Consider the following 21,664-nt stretch of genomic DNA (forward strand, 5'->3'; position numbering starts at 1 on the left):
TAACCCGAGGTACCACTGTATTTAAATAAAGGAATGATAAAAGCTCAGAGGTACACACTGCCAGAATATGGAGGGTCTGTTTATTATGTGAAGGAACATAAGGAAGGTGAAATAACCGCAGTGTAGGCATTCTTCAGAACAGGGGTGGGGAAACTGTGTTGTTGGACTCCAAGTCCCATCATGCCTCAACACCATCCAAGCTGGCCGGGGCTGATGGGAGTTGGAGTCCAGCAACACCTGGAGGGCTACAGATTCCCCATCCCCGCTTCTGAGCAACCACGTCTTTTGCTGTCTTTGTGTCGCCTTTGGGGGAACGCTCCGATTTGCATGGTTGGTGGGGGGGGGGAGAGTATCTGAGCTGCGGCCCTCCCCATTCAAATGGAGACTTCTCTATTTTTCTGGCTTCCAGCACCTCCCTGGTGCTCCTCCTCTATTTCGCCTCCGTGTTTGTCAGAGTCCAAGGGCAGGTTCAACCCCTCGGGACGGTTCATCCCCACAATGTGACACTGAGGCAGCATCTCCTCCAGCAGGATCCGAACCAATTCTTTGTGGCGGACGGAGGGCAGGTCAGAGACATCCAAGAACCTGAGATTCCTGAAAGGACAAGAGAGGGAGGGTTCATAAAGCCATTTGCACAGCCTCCTGCCCATGTGCAATGCTCGTGGCAATGATCACTTTGCACATTTTTACCAATAGAGAGCAAAAAAAAGCAAGGATGGCTTTCAAGCCCTATACAGCCCAGGACCCTCGTACCTATGGGACCGCCTCTCCTGGTATGTCCCACAGAGGAACTTACGGTCTTCAAACAAAAACATCCTGAAGGTCCCAGGCCACAGAGAAGTTAGGCTGGCCTCAACTAGAGCCAGGGCTTTTTCGGCTGTGGCTCCAATCTAGTGGGACTTGACATCTTTCCACAGGGACTGCAAGACAGAGCTGTTCCACCAGGCCTTTGGTCAGGGCACAGCCTGACTCCCTCCTTTGACAATCTTCACAGAACTTTAGCCTAATGGTTGCCATCAATTTGAGTTGAATTAATTTTATAATTAATTCAGTGTGGTGTAGTGGCTAAGAGCGGTAGTCTCGTAATCTGGGGAACCGGGTTCGTGTCTCCACTCCTCCACCTGCAGCTGCTGGGTGACCTTGGGCCAGTCACACTTCTCTGAAGTCTCTCAGCCCCACTCACCTCACAGAGTGTTTGTTGTGGGGGAGGAAGGGAAAGGAGAATGTTAGCCGCTTTGAGACTCCTTAAAGGGAGTGAAAGGCGGGATATCAAATCCAAACTCTTCTTCTTCTCCGCCAGTGTTTCCTTTTTTAAAAAAGGAATATTTATTTGATTTCAGAAAAAATAAACTAATAATAATAATATTAATAATAATAAATGTTTATTTGTATCCCGCCCTCCCTGGCAGAGACTGGGCTCAGGGCGGCTAACATGAAATTAAATGATTTTAGAATGTTGTACTATTTTATTGTTGTTAGCTGCCCTGAGCCCGGCTTCAGCTGGGGAGGGCGGGATATAAATAAAATTTATTATTATTATTATTATTATTATTATTATTATTATTATTATTATTTCAGCAGAGTTGTAGTGATGTATGGAAGTGAGAGCTGGAGCATAAAGAAGGCTGGTCCCCAAAGAATTGATGCTTTTGAATTATGGTGCTGGAGAAGACTCTTGAGCAGGCATCCCCAACCTTCAGCCCTCCAGATGTTTTGGACTACAATTCCCATCATCCCTGACCACTGGTCCTGTTAGCTAGGGATCATGGGAGTTGTAGGCCAAAACATCTGGAGGGCCAAAGGTTGGGGATGCCTGCTCTTGAGAGTCCCATGGACTGCAAGAAGATCAAACCTATCCATTCTGAAGGAAATCAGCCCTGAGTGCTCAATGGAAGGACAGATCCTGAAGCTGAGGCTCCAAGACTTTGGCCACCTCATGAGAAGAGAAGACTCCCTGGAAAAGACCCTGATGTTGGGAAAGATGGAGAGCACAAGGAGAAGGGGACGACAGAGGACGAGATGGTTGGACAGTGTTCTTGAAGCTACCAGCATGAGTTTGACCAAACTGCGGGAGGCAGTGGAAGACAGGAGTGCCTGGCGTGCTCTGGTCCATGGGGTCACGAAGAGTCAGACATGACTAAATGACTCAGCAACAACAACAAGACTTGACGGTAGATTAAACACCCAAAGCCGTAATGGATTAATCAGGGGGGATTTTAATGAGGGTTCTGGTGTGTGGCCAATTAATCAGTTGCAGAAATCAGTTAACCACAATTTGGTTGAGTAAAACAGTGCCCCAATTAGCTAAGCCAAATACTAATTTAGCCTTTATGAAAACTAATCTTAGCCCTTATGCAAGACGGCAAACGTAATCTTAGAACAAGGCCTCCTCTAAGCCGTGACACACACACACATCATGTCTCAATGCAAGGACGTTGTTTCTTTTAAAATACAGGTGCAGAAGCGTGTTCATGGTTATAACCCATGATTGAATGCTATGTTTCCTGGTTCACCGTAGGCTAGGTAGAGGGATAATATCGGGGATAAACCCTTTTATGATATTACATCCTTGAATATCCTTCAGTGTGATTTCAACAAAGTTATGTGATTTATTTATTTTTGCTATTGTGTTTTTACTTGGGTGGGTTGGAAGCCATTTCAGGACTTTCTGCAGTGAGGAGAGAAATTTAAATTTCGTAAACAGAAGCCTAAACTAGGGACTCGCACCCAGGGACTGAATACAGAATCCCTTGAGATGCTTCCTGGGTCATGACAGGTCTTCTACCAGTGCTGCTCCATCGCTCTTCCTCAGGTGATGTTCATTAGCTGAAATAAGTCCTATGAGTGCCTCTCACGTGGCTGGATGGACGGGGCGTTGCAGAAATGTCTATTTTGTACATGGCTGGAATGTAGCCCTGTAGTGCAAAGGTGAAAGCCCCATCTGTTGCCCTGCCGACTTTTTGCCTCTGCCCCCACCCATAAGGGGGGGACATAGGTGGCGCTGTGGGTTAAACCACAGAGCTTAGGACTTGCCAATCAGGTCGGCGGTTCGATTCCCCACGATGGGGTGGGCTCCCATTGCTCGGTCCCTGCTCCTGCCAACCTAGCAGTTCGAAAGCACATCAAAGTGCAAGTAGATAAATAGGTACCGCTCTGGCGGGAAGGTAAACGGCGTTTCCGTGCGCTGCGCTAGTTTGCCAGAAGCGGCTTAGTCCTGCTGGCCACATGACCCGGAAGCTGTACCTCGGCCAGTAAAGCGAGATGAGCGCCGCAACCCCAGAGTCGTCCGCGACTGGACCTAATGGTCAGGGGTTTCTTTACCTTTACCACCCATAAGGACATGTGTCCACTGGGCTGAAGAAGAACTGCCCACTCCCATTTTAAAAAAATACTACAGGCAAATTTAACCAATTAACCCAAGGTTCCTTTAGCTAGTCCTGCTTTTAATCTGCGGGGCCAGTGGCGTAGCGTGGGTTGTCAGCACCCGGGGCAAGGCAAGTAATTTGCACCCCCCCCCCCCCCGCTGCACTGTCCCTCCCCCAGATAGTCCCTCGCTCTCTCTCCGCACCGCACCACACCGCACGCCTGGCACCCCCCCCCCACAGTGGGCGGTGACCCGGCGGCTCGGATCGGATTCGCACAGCCAGCACTACAGTGAGAGAGAGTGAGTGAGCCAGGTAGGGGCAGAGAGCTGCGAGTGCGAGCACCCCCCCCCCATATGTTGCGCCCGGTGCGGCTGGCCCCCCCTGCACCCCCCACGCTACGCCACTGTGCGGGGCTTCAGGTTAACTTACATGATCCACCACCCCAAGCATTTTTTTTTAAGCCTGCTTTGTGTTTACTCTGATAATATTTTTTAAAAATACGCTTTTTGTATTTTCTACTGTATTACTTGTTTGGTCCTGGTAAATCGCTTTGGGACTTATGAGCAACGCACAAATTCAACAAACCAGATCGGCTAGCTTTCTGGAGTATTACTAAAACAGAGAATTATGAAGGTTGTGAAGATACAGTGCCTCTGAATGTGGAGGTTCCATTTAGCAGTGATGGCTAACAGCCCTCAGCAGCTTGGCTGCTCTATAAATGTTGCTTAATCCTTTTAAAAATAAGTAAACAAACAAACACCCAAGCTGGTGGAATTTTGTTGTTGTTGTTTAGTCGTTTAGTCGTGTCCGACTCTTGGTGACCCCCTGGACCAGAGCAGGCCAGGCCCTCCTGTCTTCCATTGCTTCCTGCAGTTTGGTCAAACTCATGCTGGTAGCTTCGAGAACACTGTCCAACCATCTCGCCCTCTGTCGTCCCCTTCTCCTTGTGCCCTCCATCTTTCCCAACATCAGGGTCTTTTCCAGGGAGTCTTCTCTTCTCATGAGGTGGCCAAAGTCTTGGAGCCTCAGCTTCAGGATCTGTCCTTCCAGTGAGCACTCAGGGCTGATTTCCTTCAGAATAGATAGGTTTGATCTTCTTGCAGTCCATGGGACTCTCAAGAGTCTCCTCCAGCACCAGAATTCAAAAGCATCAATTCTTTGGCGATCAGCCTTTTTTATGGTCCAGCTCTCACTTCCATACATCACTCACTTCCATACATCACTACTGGTGGAATTTTAGTGGCAGGGAATTCCATAAGCTAATGACAGGCTGTGGGGAGCAACATTTCCTTTTCTCAGTCCTGAAGTTCCTGCCATTCAGCATCATGGGGCAGTCCTGAATAGTCGGCCCGAAACAACCAAAAGGGGAAATCACCTTTGGGAAACTGGCGACACTGTGGGTGGCAGAGAGGCTAAAGGAACAGCTCATCTGCAACGGCCACACCCTGTCCTGACTCAGGGTTGCAATTCAAGGAAGATGCTCCATGACCTGAATCTCTTCCAGATTGTCCTGATTTCCTAGTTGTCTCTGCCTGACTCACGGCAGCTTTAATAATAATAATAATAATAATAATAATAATAATAATAATTTTTTATTTATATCCCGCCCTCCCCAGCCGAAGCCAGGCTCAGAATGGCTAATAACAATAAATGTAATATAGCATTCTAAAATCAATTCATTCTAAAATCAATTCAAAATCAAATTAATGGCAACCATTGACTAGTGTTCTGTGAGGATTACCAAAGGATGGGGTCAGACTGTGCCTTGGCCAAAGGCCTGGTGGAACAGCTCTGTCTTGCAGGCCCTGCGGAAAGATGTCAAGTCCCGCAGGGCCCTAGTCTCTTGTGACAGAGCGTTCCACCAGATCGGGGCCACGGCCGAAAAAGCCCTGGCTCTGGTAGAGGCCAGCCTAACCTCCCTGTGGCCCTTGATCTCTGATATATTTTTGTTTGAAGACCGTAAGGTCCTCCATGGGACATACCAGGAGAGGTGGTCCCGTAGGTACGAGGGTCCTAGGCCATATAGGGCTTTAAATGTTAAAACCTTGAAAGTGCTTCCCTCGCCTTTTGGTCCACATGGTCTAGATCAGGGACAGGCAAACCTTCCAAACGCTTCCAGACTACAACTCCCATCATCCTTTGCAACTGTTGGGAACCGTAGTCCAACAAGTCCTGGCAGGCCACAGGTTCTCCATCCATAAGAAGAGCCTGCGGGATCAGGCCAGGGGGCACATCTAATCCAGCCTCCTTTTCTCACAGGGACCATCCAGGGCCTCCGGTGGGAAACCACCAAGCGGTACTCGAACACAGGACCCCTCGTTCCCTCCTGTGGTTTCCGGTAATTGGTATTCAGCAAACATTGCTGCCTCCATCCTTCAGATCAAGGGCAAAAGGTGAGTTGAGCAGCTAAAGGCAGGAGCATATTTAGACAACTAGGATCCGAATCCTTCCTTGCAAGCTTTCAGTGCCAAACGTGCTTCCACAAACTCAGAGTAATGAATTAAGACTGGTACACATGAAAAACAAGTGTGTGTGTGTGTGCGTGCGCGTGTGTGCGTGTGTGTCTTTCATGTGTACCAGTTTTAATCCATTACTCTGTGGAAGCAGGATTTAAGAACATTGAACAAATATATTACAACAATGGAAGGATGTATATTTAATTGAAATTTTGAATGGTATTATTCCATAGTATTAAGTACACATAGAATGTAAACATTATTATTATTATTATTATTATTATTATTATTATTATTATTTTATTTATATCCCGCCCTTCCCGGTTCAGGAAACCAGGCTCAGGGCGGCTAACAACAAATTTAAAACACTTAATTGATGCTACAAAAAAAACCAACAGCATAAAATACGGTATAAAGCATAAATAACAATAAAATCAAAAATCAATTTGGGGGGAAATCCATCCAATAAACATTAGATGATAACCAGGGCTAGCTAGCTAAATTAGTCCTATTTGGGCCAGCAAGGAGGCCAGGGGAGAATTAGCTTTGGGATCCCAGAGCGGGTAATCTTCACAAAAAGGGGAGGGGGAAGGAAGGAAGGGTAACAAAAGATCAGGCCAGGTTCAAACTGAAAGCCAGGCGGAATAGTTCTGTCTTACAGGCCCTGTGGAAGGAAGTTAAATCCTGCAGGGTCTTGGTCTCATGGGACAGAGCATTCCACCAGGTCGGAGCCATCACTGAGAAGGCCCTGGCCCTGGTGGAGGATAATCTAACTTCCTTAGGGCTCGGGACCTCTAAACTATGATTATTCATGGACCTTAAGGTCCTCCAACAAATGTGTAAATATAAAGAAAATATAGAGAAACCAGAAGGAGGAGGGAGGGAAGTACAAACTTGTTTAGAGTTAAAGTATTAAGGTTAAAAATAATAAGGTATGTATTATGTATTACGATGGTGAAATTTGTAAAATCTGTAAAACCAATAAAGATCATTTAAAAAAAAAAAAAGAGGTCAGGATGCTGAACTCGATGGGTCCCTGGCCTGATCCTGCAGACTCTTCTTACGGATGGAGAACACAAAGGGAGAAGCAAACTACAATTTCAGCTGCTTGCGCCACATCAGACCAGAGGAGGGAACTTCTGACCAACAGGCCAAGTTCGTCCCACCAGCCTGTTTTCCTCAAATCGTGCCCACTTCTCCCTCAGCTGTCATCATATGTAGGCCCTCCACTTCTCCCCTTACCGTCCTACTGGATTTTCATAACTTGTGGCATGTTTCTCTCGAAACCCAGATTTGTTAGTGGCGTAGCATTTCTGCTTTGTGAGGGAAACAAACCATAAGTCTGGACTGGGCATTATGACAAAGCAGACAATGGCTTGTTTCCCAGCAGTAACAGGAGTGTGTGCATGTGTGTGTGTGTGAGAGAGAGAGAGAGAGAGAGAGAGAGGGTGTGTTTGTGTGAAGTGCTTGCAAGCCAATTTTGCGAGCACTGCACTAGCACATCAAGCCATCGTTTATTTTAACTAAGGATTCTTGAGATTATTGTGAGCCAGGCCATTGCCTGCCGGAGCACTTAGTCAACAACCTGCTCTTTCTCGCTCCGGGCAAGGCAAATGAGGGGATGGCAAGGCTTTCAAGTTTCACAGCTGTCTCTCTGGCAGGTTAGCACAGAGCTGCCATTGCCAACCAGGTGCCCCCCACTCTGAACTACAGCTCCCATCAGCCCCAGCCGTAGACTGGCACAGAGGAAGTCTGCAAATCCACTGGGGCTGATTTTGCCAGTACAAATTTTGCCAGTACAAGCCCTGATTTTGCCAGTACAAATTTTGCCAGTACAAGCCCCTCTGTCACGGGCCAGGGGTCAGCTTCTCCTGTTGAACTGCAGCCTGAATGTAGGGGTGCAAATATCCAGAGTGCGGGGGTCAGGTGGGATTGCTATGAGGAATTATGAAAAATGAAGGAAGCCATTGTGTCCGCGATGAAAACATTGCGTTGACTGGGTTTGATTCATTGACAATGGTTTCTGATCGAATCCCACAAGAATCTCCACCTCGGCCATTTGCTTTCTCTACACCTGACAGACACGTATAAGTATTCTAAAACACAGGCCAGTTGTTCATCAGGCATCCTGGGTCATAAATATATAAAAGGATGTCATATAGAGGAGGGAGAAAGGTTGTTTTCTGCTGCTCCAGAGAAGCGGACACGGAGCAATGGATCCAAACTACAAGAAAGAAGATTCCACCTAAACATTAGGAAGAACTTCCTGACAGTAAGAGCTGTTTGACAGTGGAGTTTGCTGCCAAGGAGTGTGGTGGAGTCTCCTTCTTTGGAGATCTTTAAGCAGAGGCTTGACAACCATATGTCAGGAGTGCTCTGGTGGTGTTTCCTGCTTGGCAGGGGGTTGGACTCGATGGCCCTTGTGGTCTCTTCCAACTCCAGGATTCTATGATTCTATAAAGATAGAAGGTAGCTTTGATACAGTTTAATCTTTAGATAGATCTTAAGGGCCAGGAAGAGAGTTCACAAGAAGATAGTAAATACTGCCTCTCCTGTTTATGACCTCCGGGGTTTTGCTGAATGCATTCCTCCTTTTATTCTTATTTTATTTACTCTGAACTACATATGCATGCTTGAGTAAGAAATAGTTTCTTTGTAGTTAAAAGAATTTCTTCTGATCTTGTCCTATGTGGGGGTTTTGAAATGCTCAGAGGAAATCAGATTGGTTCTTACGAACACTGTGTAAGAAGTTCTTTTGTGAATAAAACGACCTGGGCTGAGGGGTGGAGAGGAATTATTATACACACTCCTCCCAGAGTCTTGCTGGTCAGGCCTCGTGTGTATTTTATTAATAAGAGTCCAATCCTTCCTTGCTCTGGGAATGCTACACCTGAAGGAGGAGAATGCATTGTGACTGCAGCTGATCAGCCTTCGAGGACACGGAAGAGAAGGCGCTGATGAGAACCAGCTGGTTTCAGCCTTCTTAAACACAGCTCTCTCTCTTAAACACAAGAAGAACTACCAACACTGGAAGAATGGAGAATGAAAATGATGGACTTTGCAGAACTGGATAGAATGACAGGAAGAATTAGGAATCGACGAGATCAGAGATTTATTGAAGAATGGGAAAAATTTTCAGAATATATGCATAATTTAAGTGAAAAACAAATAACGCTTGTAACGTTTAGCGAAGCTTTGTAAAAAAGAAAGTTAAAATTATGGATTGAAAGCAGATTTAATTTAAGAAGTAGATAAGAACTAAGAAATGTGTGGGAAATTGAGAAGGGAAGGAGTACCAGCCAAGTTGAGGGAAGTCAAAAAAGAGAGAATGGTTTTATAAATTGTTTGAATTGTATTAATTTGTCTTATTTGTAAACTGAATAAAAATTATATTAAAAAAAATAAAATAAACACAGCTCTCAGCAGCAGTCAGGTGCTGGAAGCAACGCCTGTGGTTCCTGGCCCTACCTTTCATTTGACCCTTGGGCTCTGTGATCGTCTGCATTCCCTGACCTCTGGACTGGACCTCTGACTTTGTATCTGGATTCTGCTCTCAGGCAAGAGACTCCTAGCCCCTGCTTGCTAGGCACCGCGACTCGGACCCCCTTGGACTGACTGGTACTCACTCGAGCTGGTGGAGGCAGGCCAGGCCCCTCTCCGTGACCTGCGGGCACCCAGCCAGCGAAAGCTCCTGCAGGGTGTCTGCAAAGTTGTGAAGGCGACTCAGACTCCAGTCGTCGATGTAGGGGCACCTGCTGAGGTCCAGCTGCTTCAGGTTTCTTTGGTTGACTGCGGGAGGGCGGGCGGGAAGGAAAAGCAGGTTTGTAAACTGGCTGCGGCCAATCTGCATCTAGCCCAACCCCCATACTGGCAATGCCTGCCAGTATGTAATGTGGTCCAGACAGGTGCATGCTCAGTGCTAAAAAGAGATACAAATCAGAACTCTGCAACCCTATTATGATGATGTATTTATACCCTGCCTTTTTCTCTGACAGGGACTTAAAAGTAAAAACATAGCAGCTCTGTAGCATCTAACAAATTTATTGTGAAGGGGCGGTGAGGGGGAGGGAAGAAGTATTGTCCAGAGCCCAAATCTATCAGATGCATGATAGATATTTGATAATACATAGCCATTTCCTTTCCTACACCACCCCTCCACCCATATAATAATTTATAATAATTTATTACTTATACCCCGCCCATCTGGTTGGGCTTCCCCAGCCACTCTGGGTGGCTTCCAACACAATATTAAAATACAGTAATAGATCAAACATTAAAAGCTTCCCTAAACAGGGCTGCCTTCAGATGCCTTCTAAAAGTCTGATAGTTGTTGTTCTCTTTGACATCTGATGGGAGGGCGTTCCACAGGGCGGGTGCCACTACCAAGAAGGCCATCTGCCTGGTTCCCTGTAACTTGGCTTCTCGCAGTGAGGGAACCGCCAGAAGGCCCTCAGCACTGGACCTCAGTGTCCATATGATTGTTGTATCACCAGAAAAAAATCACTGGCTACTGCAGGTCAGTTCTATGTCCAGGGCAGCTGTCTACCAGCTCCATCTAGTATGCCGACTTGAGACCCTGCCTGCCTGCGCACTGTCTTGCCAGAGCGGTACATGCTCTGGTTATCTCCCACTTGGACTACTGCGATGTGCTCTACGTGGGGCTGCCTTTGAAGGTGACTTGGAAACCACAACTAATCCAAGATGTGGCTGCCAGACTGGTGACTGGGAGTGGCCACCAGGACCATATAACACCAGTCCTACTGGATCTTCACTGGCTCCCAGGATGTTTCCAAGCACAATTGAAAGTGTTGGTGCTGACTTTTAAAGCCCTAAACGACCTCAGCCCTGTATACCTGAAGGAGCGTCTCCACCCCCATCATTCAGCCCTCACAGTGAGATCCAGCTCTAAGTGGTGGTTCCCTCACTACAAGATGTGAAGCTGCATCTGTAGTGGCACCCGCCTTGTAGAACGCCCTCCCATCAGATGTCAAGGAGATAAAGAACTACAAAACTTTAGGAAGACATCTGAAGGCAGCCTTGTTCAGGGAATGTTTTCTAAAATTTGATGTTTTATTATGTTTCTATGAAACCATTGACCCCCTGCAGGTGAGGCTTGCTGATCTCCCGGTAAAGCAAAAACTCGACCTTCTCCTGTTAGGCAAAGACCACAAGACAACCCAGATTGTCGCCAGATTCTGCGCACAGATCTGTAGTCACAGATCATCCCCTGAATCTGGTTTGTTAAGAAAATTCCCAAACCCGGATCCACGGGCGACTTTGGGTCATTTCTCTAAGGCAGTCTATTTTAAAGTTTTTTTGTGTTTATATGCCTATCGCACTTTTAAACTTAAAATCCATTGTTGTATATTGTTTTAAATGTTTCGTTTTGCTATTGGGATTGTAGTTTGTGTTTTCTCAAGCTAGTCTCTGACCGTAATAAATTTCATGTTTCGTGTATGTTTTTATGTGTTGGAAGCCGCCCAGAGTAGCTGGGGAAACTCAGCCAGTAGGGTGGGGTATCAATAATAAAATTATTACTGGTATTATTGAATTTTCCTGTTAGAAAGCAACTATCATACAAAGCTATGTTGTGACTGCACTTAGAATACCGTGTGTGTACTGTACAACCTCGCCTGAAAAACTCGCCCTGCTTGTGCCCTGCTAGGGGGTTGGGCTGGTGCAAACGGGACGAAGAATGCCAACGTACAACTCTAATTGTATCACTTCAAAAAGGAGATTGCAGAGTTGGAAAAGGTTCAGAAAAGCACAACCAGAAGCGATCAAGCAGGATGGAACAATTTCTCTAAGAGGAAAGTTTGCAGCGCCAGGGACTTCTCAGTTTGGAGAAACGGCGAGGCGACATAACAGAAGTTTATAAAACTACACGTGGCCTGGAGAAAGTGTGAGGGGAAATGTTTTGCTCTGTCTCTCTGCTGCACTAGAACTAGAACTTGTGGCTGCATTTTTGAAGATCCAGGACAGCTAAAAAGGAAGGGCTTCTTCCTGCATCGCTTTTCCAGAGCTCACTGAGAAGAGGGACCGATTGTTAAACCACTCTGTAAAGTGTAGGGATCTCCTTACAACTCTCAGCACCCTGAACAAACTACAGTTCCCAGAATTCTTTGGGGGGAACCATGGCTGCTTAAAGTGGTGTAAGAGTACAGTGGTACCTCGGGTTACATACGTTGCAGGTTACAGACTCCGCTAACCCAGAAATAGTGCTTCAGGTTAAGAACTTTGCTTCAGGATGAGAACAGAAACCGTGCTCCGGCGGCACGGCAGCAGCAGGAGGCCCCATTAGCTAAAGTGGTGCTTCAGGTTAAGAACAGTTTCAGGTTATATATGGACCTCCGGAACGAATTAAGTACCACATTTTTTGCTCTATAAGACGTGCCAGACCACAAGACGCACCTAATTTTTGGAGGAGGAAAACAAGAAAAAAATATATTCTGAATCTCAGAAGCCAGAACAGCAAGAGGGATGGCTGTGCGGTGAAAGCAGCAATCCCTCTTGCTGTTCTGGCTTCTGTGATAGCTGCGCAGCCTGCATTTGCTCCATAAGACGCACACACATTTCCCCTTACTTTTTAGGAGGGAAAAAGTGAGTCTTATAGAGCAAAAAATATGGTACTTAATACATTTAATGTATTGTGCAAATGGGGCCCAGGAGAAAGTGGTAAGATCAGTAAGGGGAAGGGGTGTCCTAGGAGAGAGGGACAGAGGAGGCCCAGATTCCTTATCTTCTGTGATGACCCCTTTAGCTACTTTTTTAAAAAGAAGGCTACGAAGGTGTGGGGGATTTAACTAAAATTGGGGGATTCAGGTGGGGGGAGGAGGCTTGCAGATTTAATCTACAGCCCCCTGTCTTCTCCCCCTATAATTTAACAGCTGCTTGAAACTGCTGTGGGGGTAGGAGGACGGATACATTTGAACCCAGAGCCTCCAGCTGCCTATTCCTGCAGCGAGGACAACACAGGTCCGTCCACCTGGAAGCCCTCTGGACACTCAAAAGCACAACGTCTTATTACCCAGGTTATCCAGGCCTTCGTAGTTGATGATGGAGCCGCTGAGGTTGGCTCCTTCCAAGCAGGCGTCTTTATCTTGTAGGAAAACCAAGCCGCCCTTCTGGTCCTCCCATTCCGTTTTGCCCCGGAGCCTGAAACAAAAATCATGTTGCTTTGTTACAACCCGTTCTTGTAGGTGGTTCTTTCACGGGGCAGCTTCAGCAAAAGGCAGGAAGCAGAGGGCGCGTGTGTGTGCGTGAGGGGTGTAAAACTGGCAGGATTTTTCAGATAATCCTATGGGACCGCCTCTCCTGGTATGTCCCACGGAGGATCTTACGGTCTTCAAACAAAAACATCTTGGGAGATCCCGGGCCACAGGGAGGTTAGGCTGGCCTCAACCAGAGCCAGGGCTTTTTCGGCTGTGGCCCCGATCTGGTGGAACGCTCTGTCTGCCTTGCGGGACTTGACATCTTTCCGCAGGGCCTGCAAGACAGAGCTGTTCCACCAGGCCTTTGGCTAAGGCACAGTCTGACCCCCTCCTTCGGTAATCCTCATAGAACTCTAGCCCAATGGTTGCCATTAATTTGACTCTGAATTGATTTTAGAATTGAATTGATTTTATAATGTATTTCAATTAATTGATTGTGATTTTATGTAAATTGTGTTATTTTTACTGTTGTTAGCCACTCTGAGGCCCGGCTTTAGCTGGGGAGGGCAGGATATAAATAACTTCTTCTTCTTCTTCTCATCATCATCATCATCATTTCAGAATCTGGCTTTTTCTCTCTACAGAATTTGGGTGCTGGCGTTTTTTGTAAGACCATTCTTAGGTTCGGACACTTAACAGGTTCTAACTTTGAGAGAAGCTCAGAGAAGGCTGGCAAGGGAAAAGGGCCTTTTCTGGTCCCCATTATGGCATGTTCTACCTAGTGATTTCCACTTGGCTCCTTGGCAGGTAAAGGTAAAGGGACCCCTGACCGTTAGGTCCAGTTGCAGACAACTCTGGGGTTGCGGTGCTCATCTTGCTTTACGGACCAAGGGAGCCGGCGTACAGCTTCCGGGTCATGTGGCCAGCATGACTAAGCCGCTTCTGGCGAACCAGCGCAGCGCACAGAAACGCCGTTTACCTTCCCGCCGGAGTGGTACCTATTTATCTACTTGTACTTTGATGTGCTTTCGAACTGCTAGGCTGGCAGGAGCAGGGACCGAGCAACGGGAGCTCACTCCGTCGCGGGGATTCGAACCGCTGACCTTCTGATCAGCAAGCCCTAGGCTCTGTGGTTTAGACCACAGCGCCACCTGCTCTATCCAGGCATGCTCTACCTAGTTATTTCCACCTGGCTTCTTGGCAGGTAGCACCAGGTAAAAACTTAACCTTTTCTCAGAGGTCTTTGACTGCCTTAGGTAATACGGTTTGCTGTTAGCTGTGCTGCCAAGTTTTTCTGCTACTGATATGGTGGCTTCCTTTGTGCATTTTTTTTTAATCGCATGTGTTTTTATGCTAATACGCTTCTACTGCAACATATTTTTACCAGTTAATATCCAACTGAAGCCAGAACTCTTTCTTTTAGGGCTAACTGAAATACAGTTAGAAAAGGATTATGGACAATTACTCCAATATATGATTACTGCGACGAGACTACAGCACGCAAAAAGATGGAAAGACCCACTATAGAATAATGACTGATAAAATTATTGGACTTGGCTGAGATGGCTAAGCTAACATGTTTAATTAGAGAAAAATCACTACTAACATTTGTTAAGGATTGAAAATTTCTTAGGGACTTTCTGCCTGAAAGAGAAAATGAACTTGTAATATATGGATTTTAAGACTGAAAAAAATATACTGGTTTATAGAAGAGAGAATGGTTGGATCTTAAAAAATAAAAGTCATATGTAACTGCAGAGAGTCAGAACTCCTTTTTTCTACTCTATCTTTCATTAGTTTTTTTCCTTTTCCTTTTCTCTTGCATTCTCTTCTTTATATTTCTCCTTTTCTTGTACTTCCTTCTTTCTGACTTTGCTCTTTATCTCTGTTTTATCTCAGCATATTATATAAAAAGATACTTTACAATGGGTATGTATTTCTGTATATCTCTGAATAACTACCAATGAATAAAATTGATTGATAAATTTATTGAACAACAAAAAAAGGGCAACGTATTTTTACCTATGCTTTGAAATACATTGCATGTATTTTTGTATAACAAGAAGCTCAGCAAACAATGGCTATGTTTGTTTAAAAGCCTTTTCTCTCTCCTTTCCTGAGGGGTTTTTCTAGAGGTGGTTTTAAATGCACGAGTGCCTGGGATCAACAAAATGGCTCCCACAGAAAACTGGCAGAACAAGCCGCCCTCCCAGTTTTATTCTAGCTGCCTTGGGCTATAAAACTGGAAGGAACATCAAAGAAAACACCAAGAGGGAATCTATAGAGGCCCTCAGGGGATCAAGAGTCTCTGAGAAGATCCTCAGGTAACTCCCACAATGCAGTGCTTTGGCCAGGGCACGTTTGACATACCTAATGCTTCCCTTCAAAGCCAGGACAAAGACGGCAGCTGCGATATTTTCCCCGAAATGGTTCTTCGCCTGGATGTTGTACCTGAGGGTCAAGTTGGGACATGTTAGTCATTCAAATCCCTTGTAACCGGCTCTTTGTCGTTCACCCGATCCCACATTAAAGGAGGGCATTAAAACAAAACAAACAAACAAACGTGGTCTAAAGCTACTCTGAGACGGTAGGAAGCTCACTTTATGACGCTCATTTTACAATCGCTCTTTCCTTTCCAACTTTACCTCCATCTTCCTCCGCACTGAGCTCTCCAAGGGCAGCACGGAGACGTAAGCAAGGTTGGAAATTCTGATATACAGTGGTACCTCAGGTTACATACGCTTCAGGTTACACACTCCGCTAACCCAGAAATAGTGCTTCAGGTTAAGAACTTTGCTTCAGGATGAGAACAGAAATCGTGCTCCGGCGGCGCAGCAGCAGCAGGAGGCCCCATTAGCTAAAGTGGTGCTTCAGGTTAAGAACAGTTTCAGGTTAAGTACGGACCTCCGGAACGAATTAAGTACTTAACCTGAGGTACCACTGTACAGTCATACCTCTTGTTACGTTTGCTTCAGGTTGCGTGTTTTCAGGTTGCGTCCTGCGGCAACCTGGAAGTACCAGAAAGGGTTACTTCCGGGTTTCGCCGCTCGCGCATGCGCAGACGTGCAAAATGATGTCACACGCATGCACAGAAGCGGTGAATCGCGACCTGTGCATGCGCAGACGCGGGTTGCGTTCTGCTCATGTTGCGAACGGGGCTCCGGAACGGATTCCATTCGCTACCAGAGGTACCACTGTATAAGCTAGGGGCCAAATGGCTCCTTAAACCGCAGTTACAGTTACCAAAACGGAACGCCTGGTTCCCATCCTGGGGCCAGAGGGCTCAAGAGTCGTATTTTTTCAATACAGTATGACCTTTTGGTTCCTGAAATCCATTCTGATTGTGCAGCTGAAGTATCACAGATAGAATTCTACAGGATGCGTTGCTAGTGTGTGAAAACAGTACAGATCCAAGGATCCCCAGGCAGGCTGTCGGACTACAACTCCCATCATCCCTCCCCTTTGGCCATGTCGGCTGGGGCTGGTGGGAGCTGGGAGCCCAGCAGAGGGTCACCTCTGGTCTAGAAACTGTTGGAGGAAATGGACATGGAGGAAGGGGTTAATTTCCTTCATGGGCAAAACCACCCCATGTGGGAGGTAAGGCAACATGTGCAAGGTGAGCGAAGCCTGTTACTATATAGCGGGTGCAGAATGCCGCAGCGAGACTCCTTACGGGGTCTTCGCTGCGAGATCACATTCATCCGGTGCTATACCAGCTGCACTGGCTCCCGGTGGAGTACAGGATCAGGTTTAAGGTGCTGGTTTTAACCTTCAAAGCCCTATATGGCCTAGGACCCTCGTACCTACGGGACCGCCTCTCCTGGTATGTCCCATGGAGGACCTTACGGTCTTCAAACAAAAACATCCTGAAGGTCCCAGGCCACAGAGAGGTTAGGCTGGCCTCAACTAGAGCCAGGGCTTTTTCGGCTGCGGCTCCAATCTGGTGGAACGCTCTGTCACAAGAGACAAGGGCCCTGCAGGACTTGACATCTTTCCGCAGGGCCTGCAAGACAGAGCTGTTCCACCAGGCCTTTGGTCAAGGTGCAGCCTGACTCCCTCCTTTGGCAATCTTTACAAAACTTTAGTTTATGGTTGCCATCAATTTTGATTTTAATTAACTTTTATAATGTTTTTATAATGTTGCACTATTTTAGTGTTGTTAGCCGCCCTGAGCCTGGCTTCGGCTGGGGAGGGCGGGATATAAATAAAATTTATTATTATTATTATTATTATTATTATTATTATTATTGGCGGCACTGAGCCATTGCCATAAGTGATTAAGGCATATCAGCTCATTAGTCAGTCAGCGAGTCTGTCTGTGAGATGGAGTCTGTTACGCCTTAATTGCTGGAGCAACAGAAATACTTTGTGCTTGTATATATCTGTAATTTGCGCAGAGGTTGTGTTCCAAGGCAACGTGTGTGTTGGTGTGATGTGCTTCACCCTGCCCCCTTCCGGGGCCGAAAATGGTGCACACATCTGTGGTCACACACGTGCCTTAATAATAATAATAATAATAATAATAATAATAATAATAATAATAATAATAATATTTTATTTATACCCTGCCCTTCCCAGCCAAGGCTGGGCTCAGGGCGGCTAGGTAAAGGTAAAGGTACCCCTGCCCGTACGGGCCAGTCTTGACAGACTCTAGGGTTGCGCGCTCATCTCACTCTAAAGGCCGGGAGCCAGCGCTGTCCGCAGACACTTCCGGGTCACGTGGCCAGCGTGACAAAGCTGCTCTGGCGAGCCAGAGCCGCATACGGAAACGCTGTTTACCTTCCCGCTATAAAGCGGTACCTATTTATCTACTTGCACTTAAGGGTGCTTTAAAACTGCTAGGTGGGCAGGAGCTGGGACCGAACAACGGGAGCGCACCCCGCCGCGGGGATTCGAACCGCCGACCATGCGATCAGCAAGTCCTAGGCACTGAGGCTTTACCCACAGCGCCACCCGCGTCCCGATAATAATAATAAACAAATTTTATTTATACCCCGCCCTTCCCAGCCAAGGCTAACAACCAATAATAAAAATAAGTTGATTGAAATACAACTTAAAAACAAGGTTAAATACAACATTAAAACATTGAAATACAGCCTCATCACAGGAGGAGAAAGGGGGGGGGAGAGGGGGAGGGAATCAAATTGACTCCAAGCAAAAGGCCAGGTGGAACAGCTCTTTTTTTTTTTTTTTAATAATATTTTATTAAGATTTTCACATAGAAAAAAGAAAAAGAAAAATACAAAAGTAAAAAGAAAACAAGTAAAAACAATTCCATTTTCATAATATTACTTACATTCGCTTGTTTCCCAGACTTCCCCACACCGCCCCTCTCTGTATTCCAATTCGAATATTTAATCAGCAAATCCCTTCCCTCTGTCTTATCCTTGTCAAAAGGCCAGGTGGAACAGCTCTATCTTGCAGGCCCTGCGGAAAGAAATCAGATCCTGCAGGGCCCTGGTCTCATGAGACAGAGCATTCCACCAGGCTGGAGCCAGTGTTGAAAAGGCCCTGGCTCTGGTTGAGGCTAATCTAACTTCCTTAAGGCCCGGGACCTCTAGGGTGTTGCTATTTATGGACCTTAAGGCCCTCCGTGGGGCATACTGGGAGAGGCCTTACGCCTTGACTGTGCGTAAGTGAGGAGTTGCCTGTATCTGTATCTGCAAAGCCTACAAACTGTACATATACATCAGCATCCGGAACTGTATTACTGAAGCCTTATTTTCTGCAGCAGTAAACTGTCTTGGACCTTAAGCTGCCTCTGTGTGGTGACTGGAACTGGGGACAACTTCTGCCACGTGGGTCTCTCACCTTAGATTCCCAACAGAAACATTCCTGAAAAACACGAGGCAGGGGCATATACCTGTTTTTCCTTTGTGCGTTCCATAGCCTTAGCCTCTTGCCAAAGTCTACAATGGTTTCAATGTCATAGAAGCGGTCGCAGAGGTACTGGAGAAACTTGCTTTTCACGGGACCTGGAGTGGGCAAAGTTGACTTGCTCCTGTACCGGAGGCTAGTGTAGCATAATGAGACAAAGCCTCGGCTGTGCTGGAACTGGAGAAAGAACAAAACAGGGGTAGGGGTGGGAGAGAGAGAGAGAGAGTTATTTGGAAAGGAAGACACATTTTGTCTAAATATTGCAGTTTCCTTGTGTCATTCCTTCTTGCATCTCCAACGGAAGGTTGGAAATGTAACGTGACCATTTCCCACATTAACACAATAAATCCTTTTTAGGCCACCGTTCTTCCACTTTTCCAGGTCCAGCCGCCTGTTAACTCATTCTGCAATATAACTCTCCCACATAATTTTTGGCACTTATATATTCTGCTCTATATATGCTGGTGGGCTCCAACTCCCATCTAGGACTGAGCGATATGTGGTTTTCAACATCGCAATATATCAGCAGCTAAACATTGCGATATACTGATATACCACAAAGTCTGAAATAAGGTTTTCCCCGCATTGTGATTTTTGCATAGCATCATGATTCACGATATATCAGCAGGTCAAAAATTGTGAAACTGATATCACAATATGGACTTCAAACCTGTTTGGTATGATCTATCACCCAGCCCTACTGCCATCATCCCTATCCATTGCTCATGTTGATTGGGGCTGATGGGAGTTGGAGTCTAACAACATCCTCTTCCCTACTTTTTTAACCATGTACAGTGGAACCTTGGTTCTCAAACTTAATCCATTCCAGAAGTTCGTTTGACTCCTGAAACCAAAAACCAAGGTGCAGCTTCTGAGTGGCTGTATGAGCTTCCTGCACTCAAACGGAAGCTGTGTCGGATGTTCGGCTTCCGAAAAAATGTTCAAAAACCGGATCACTTACTTCCGGATTTTCGGCATTCAGGAGCCAATTTGTTCGTCAACCAAGCCATTCGAGAACCAAGGTTCCACTGTATCTGGGAAAAGCAGCCACTGGGAAAGCTATAATAGAGCTCACCCCATCATGGGGATTTGAACCGCCGACCTTCTGATCGGCAAGTCCTAGGCTCTGTGGTTTAACCCACAGCGCCACCCGCGTCCCATCTACTGGGCTTACTCTCAGCTAAATAGGATTAGGCTGCAATCCTAATCGCGCTTTCCTGGAAGCAAGCCCCACTAAATTCAGCAGGGTTTACACTGGAGTAGACATGGCCTGGACAGAGCTGTAAGCCCTTTTAATTAGTGCACAATCCTGGGCAAGGTCTGAAATCCAGCAGGTAACTGACTTCCTGGCAAGAAGACAACAGTGAAGGCAAAAACTCCTTCTACACATTTTCTGTCTCCATGCAGTTGCTAACAGCACAAGAGCCCTGTCAGGCAGAAACAGCAACCCAACATTATAAAATTACATATTACGAATGCTGTACAGAATATAATAGTCAAAACACAGAAGCAGCATCTTTTGTTGATGTATAGCACCACCAGCTGGTCGTACAGCAAACGCTGTTTTTGGAATCCACATTACAGTGGTACCTCGGGTTAAGCACTTAATTCATTCCAGAGGTCTGTTCTTAACCTGAAACTGTTCTTAACCTGAGGTACCACTTTAGCTAATGGGGTCTCCTGCTGCCACTGCATAATTTCTGTTCTCATCCTGAAGCAAAGTTCTTAACCCGAGGTACTATTTCTGGGTTAGCGGAGTCTGTAACCTGAAGCATCTGTAACCCAAGGTACCACTGTAATGAAAACAAGTGCAAACCCAAGGAGCTGTAGGTCTTTCAGTTTAGCCAAAACAAAATAAAGACTAGACACTTATGAACTCGGCTACTCAGAAACCAATACACATTTCTCTATTATATGAGCAACTGACTCCATGAATGACTGTACAAAAGGAGAGAGGCAGGGAAAGACCAGCATTAGCTAAGGAACCCTTTTTGCTGGGATGGGAGAATGCGCTGCTGACACCTTCCTAGCAAGGCTCCTGTGCTTTTAGCAGTAGCAGGTGTCAGGCAAAAATGCAACAGGTGAATCTATCCTCAGCAGAAAGATGAAGTAATGGGGAAAGTTTCCAGCTACTAAATTATCTCTTTTGTCACAGCTGTTAAAGCACAGCAGCTCTGGTATAATAGGAAGTTGGCAACCATGGTAACCAAAGTAGCTATCAGCCCTCATCATCTTCCCCCAGGAGATGCAAGGAGTGTTGCCGGTTCCCACTTTTTAAAGTCTTGCTGCTGATAAAGTCCTCCAACTGGAAGCTTTGCTTGCGGAGAAATTCAACAGCAGGAATAAACGCCCCGTGCTTAATTTCTGTCTGCCAAGTTGCTGCTAACGGCGCGGGCGAAGAGCCCGTAAAAAAGGTGACAACCGGGCAGAGCAGAGATTAGTCTGGGGGGGGGGACATCCATTTCCCCAGCAGCCACATGGAAAGCAGCGACAACAGCATATTCTCTTCTCCATGCCGGCCGTGTGAAAGTAAACACTTCCTCGCTTCCGACTCCCCACCCCCGGTCCTTCCAGCTCCGCTGCTAACATGGCCAAGACAAGATTGCCAAGAAAAAAAAACCATGCACCTCCACCAGGTCACTTACCAACATGGGCGCAGCCATCTTGGACAAGTCATGTGACATTCGGTACGGGCACTTGAAGGAGGGCGGAAATGCCGTCTAGGATCCCTTTCAATGCTACTGAGCATGCGCCCTATATTCTGGGCATGCTCAAAGGCGGCAAATGAAGTCTCCTGTCGATTTCTTGCCCTTAC

General features: G+C 46.4%; 1 protein-coding gene across 1 annotated transcript; it reads right to left on the reverse strand.

Moving 5' to 3' along the window:
- Positions 1–58: 58 nt before the first annotated feature.
- Positions 59–21,624, reverse strand: DMAC2 (distal membrane arm assembly component 2). Its single transcript, XM_083456000.1, has 6 exons — positions 21,495–21,624; positions 18,836–19,026; positions 15,343–15,423; positions 12,849–12,976; positions 9,448–9,610; positions 59–594 (listed from the first exon to the last, which is right to left on the reverse strand). Exons 1-6 carry the CDS (start codon positions 21,531–21,533, stop codon positions 375–377), a joined length of 822 nt encoding a protein of 273 aa, XP_083312126.1. The 5' UTR covers positions 21,534–21,624; the 3' UTR covers positions 59–374.
- Positions 21,625–21,664: the final 40 nt, after the last annotated feature.

This window comes from Podarcis tiliguerta, assembly GCF_965153285.1.
Source record: "Podarcis tiliguerta genome assembly, chromosome: 8".
Lineage (NCBI taxonomy): Eukaryota > Metazoa > Chordata > Lepidosauria > Squamata > Lacertidae > Podarcis > Podarcis tiliguerta.

Excerpts from the sequence above, each read along its gene's own strand:
- DMAC2 (XM_083456000.1), bottom strand. The coding sequence starts at position 21,533 with ATGTCACATGACTTGTCCAAGATGGCTGCGCCCATGTTG. Across the intron at positions 15,424-18,835 it reads AACGCACAAAGGAAAAACAG|GTACAACATCCAGGCGAAGA; the intron begins GTATATGCCCCT and ends CTTGACCCTCAG. Across the intron at positions 12,977-15,342 it reads GCTTTGAAGGGAAGCATTAG|GCTCCGGGGCAAAACGGAAT; the intron begins GTATGTCAAACG and ends TTTTTGTTTCAG.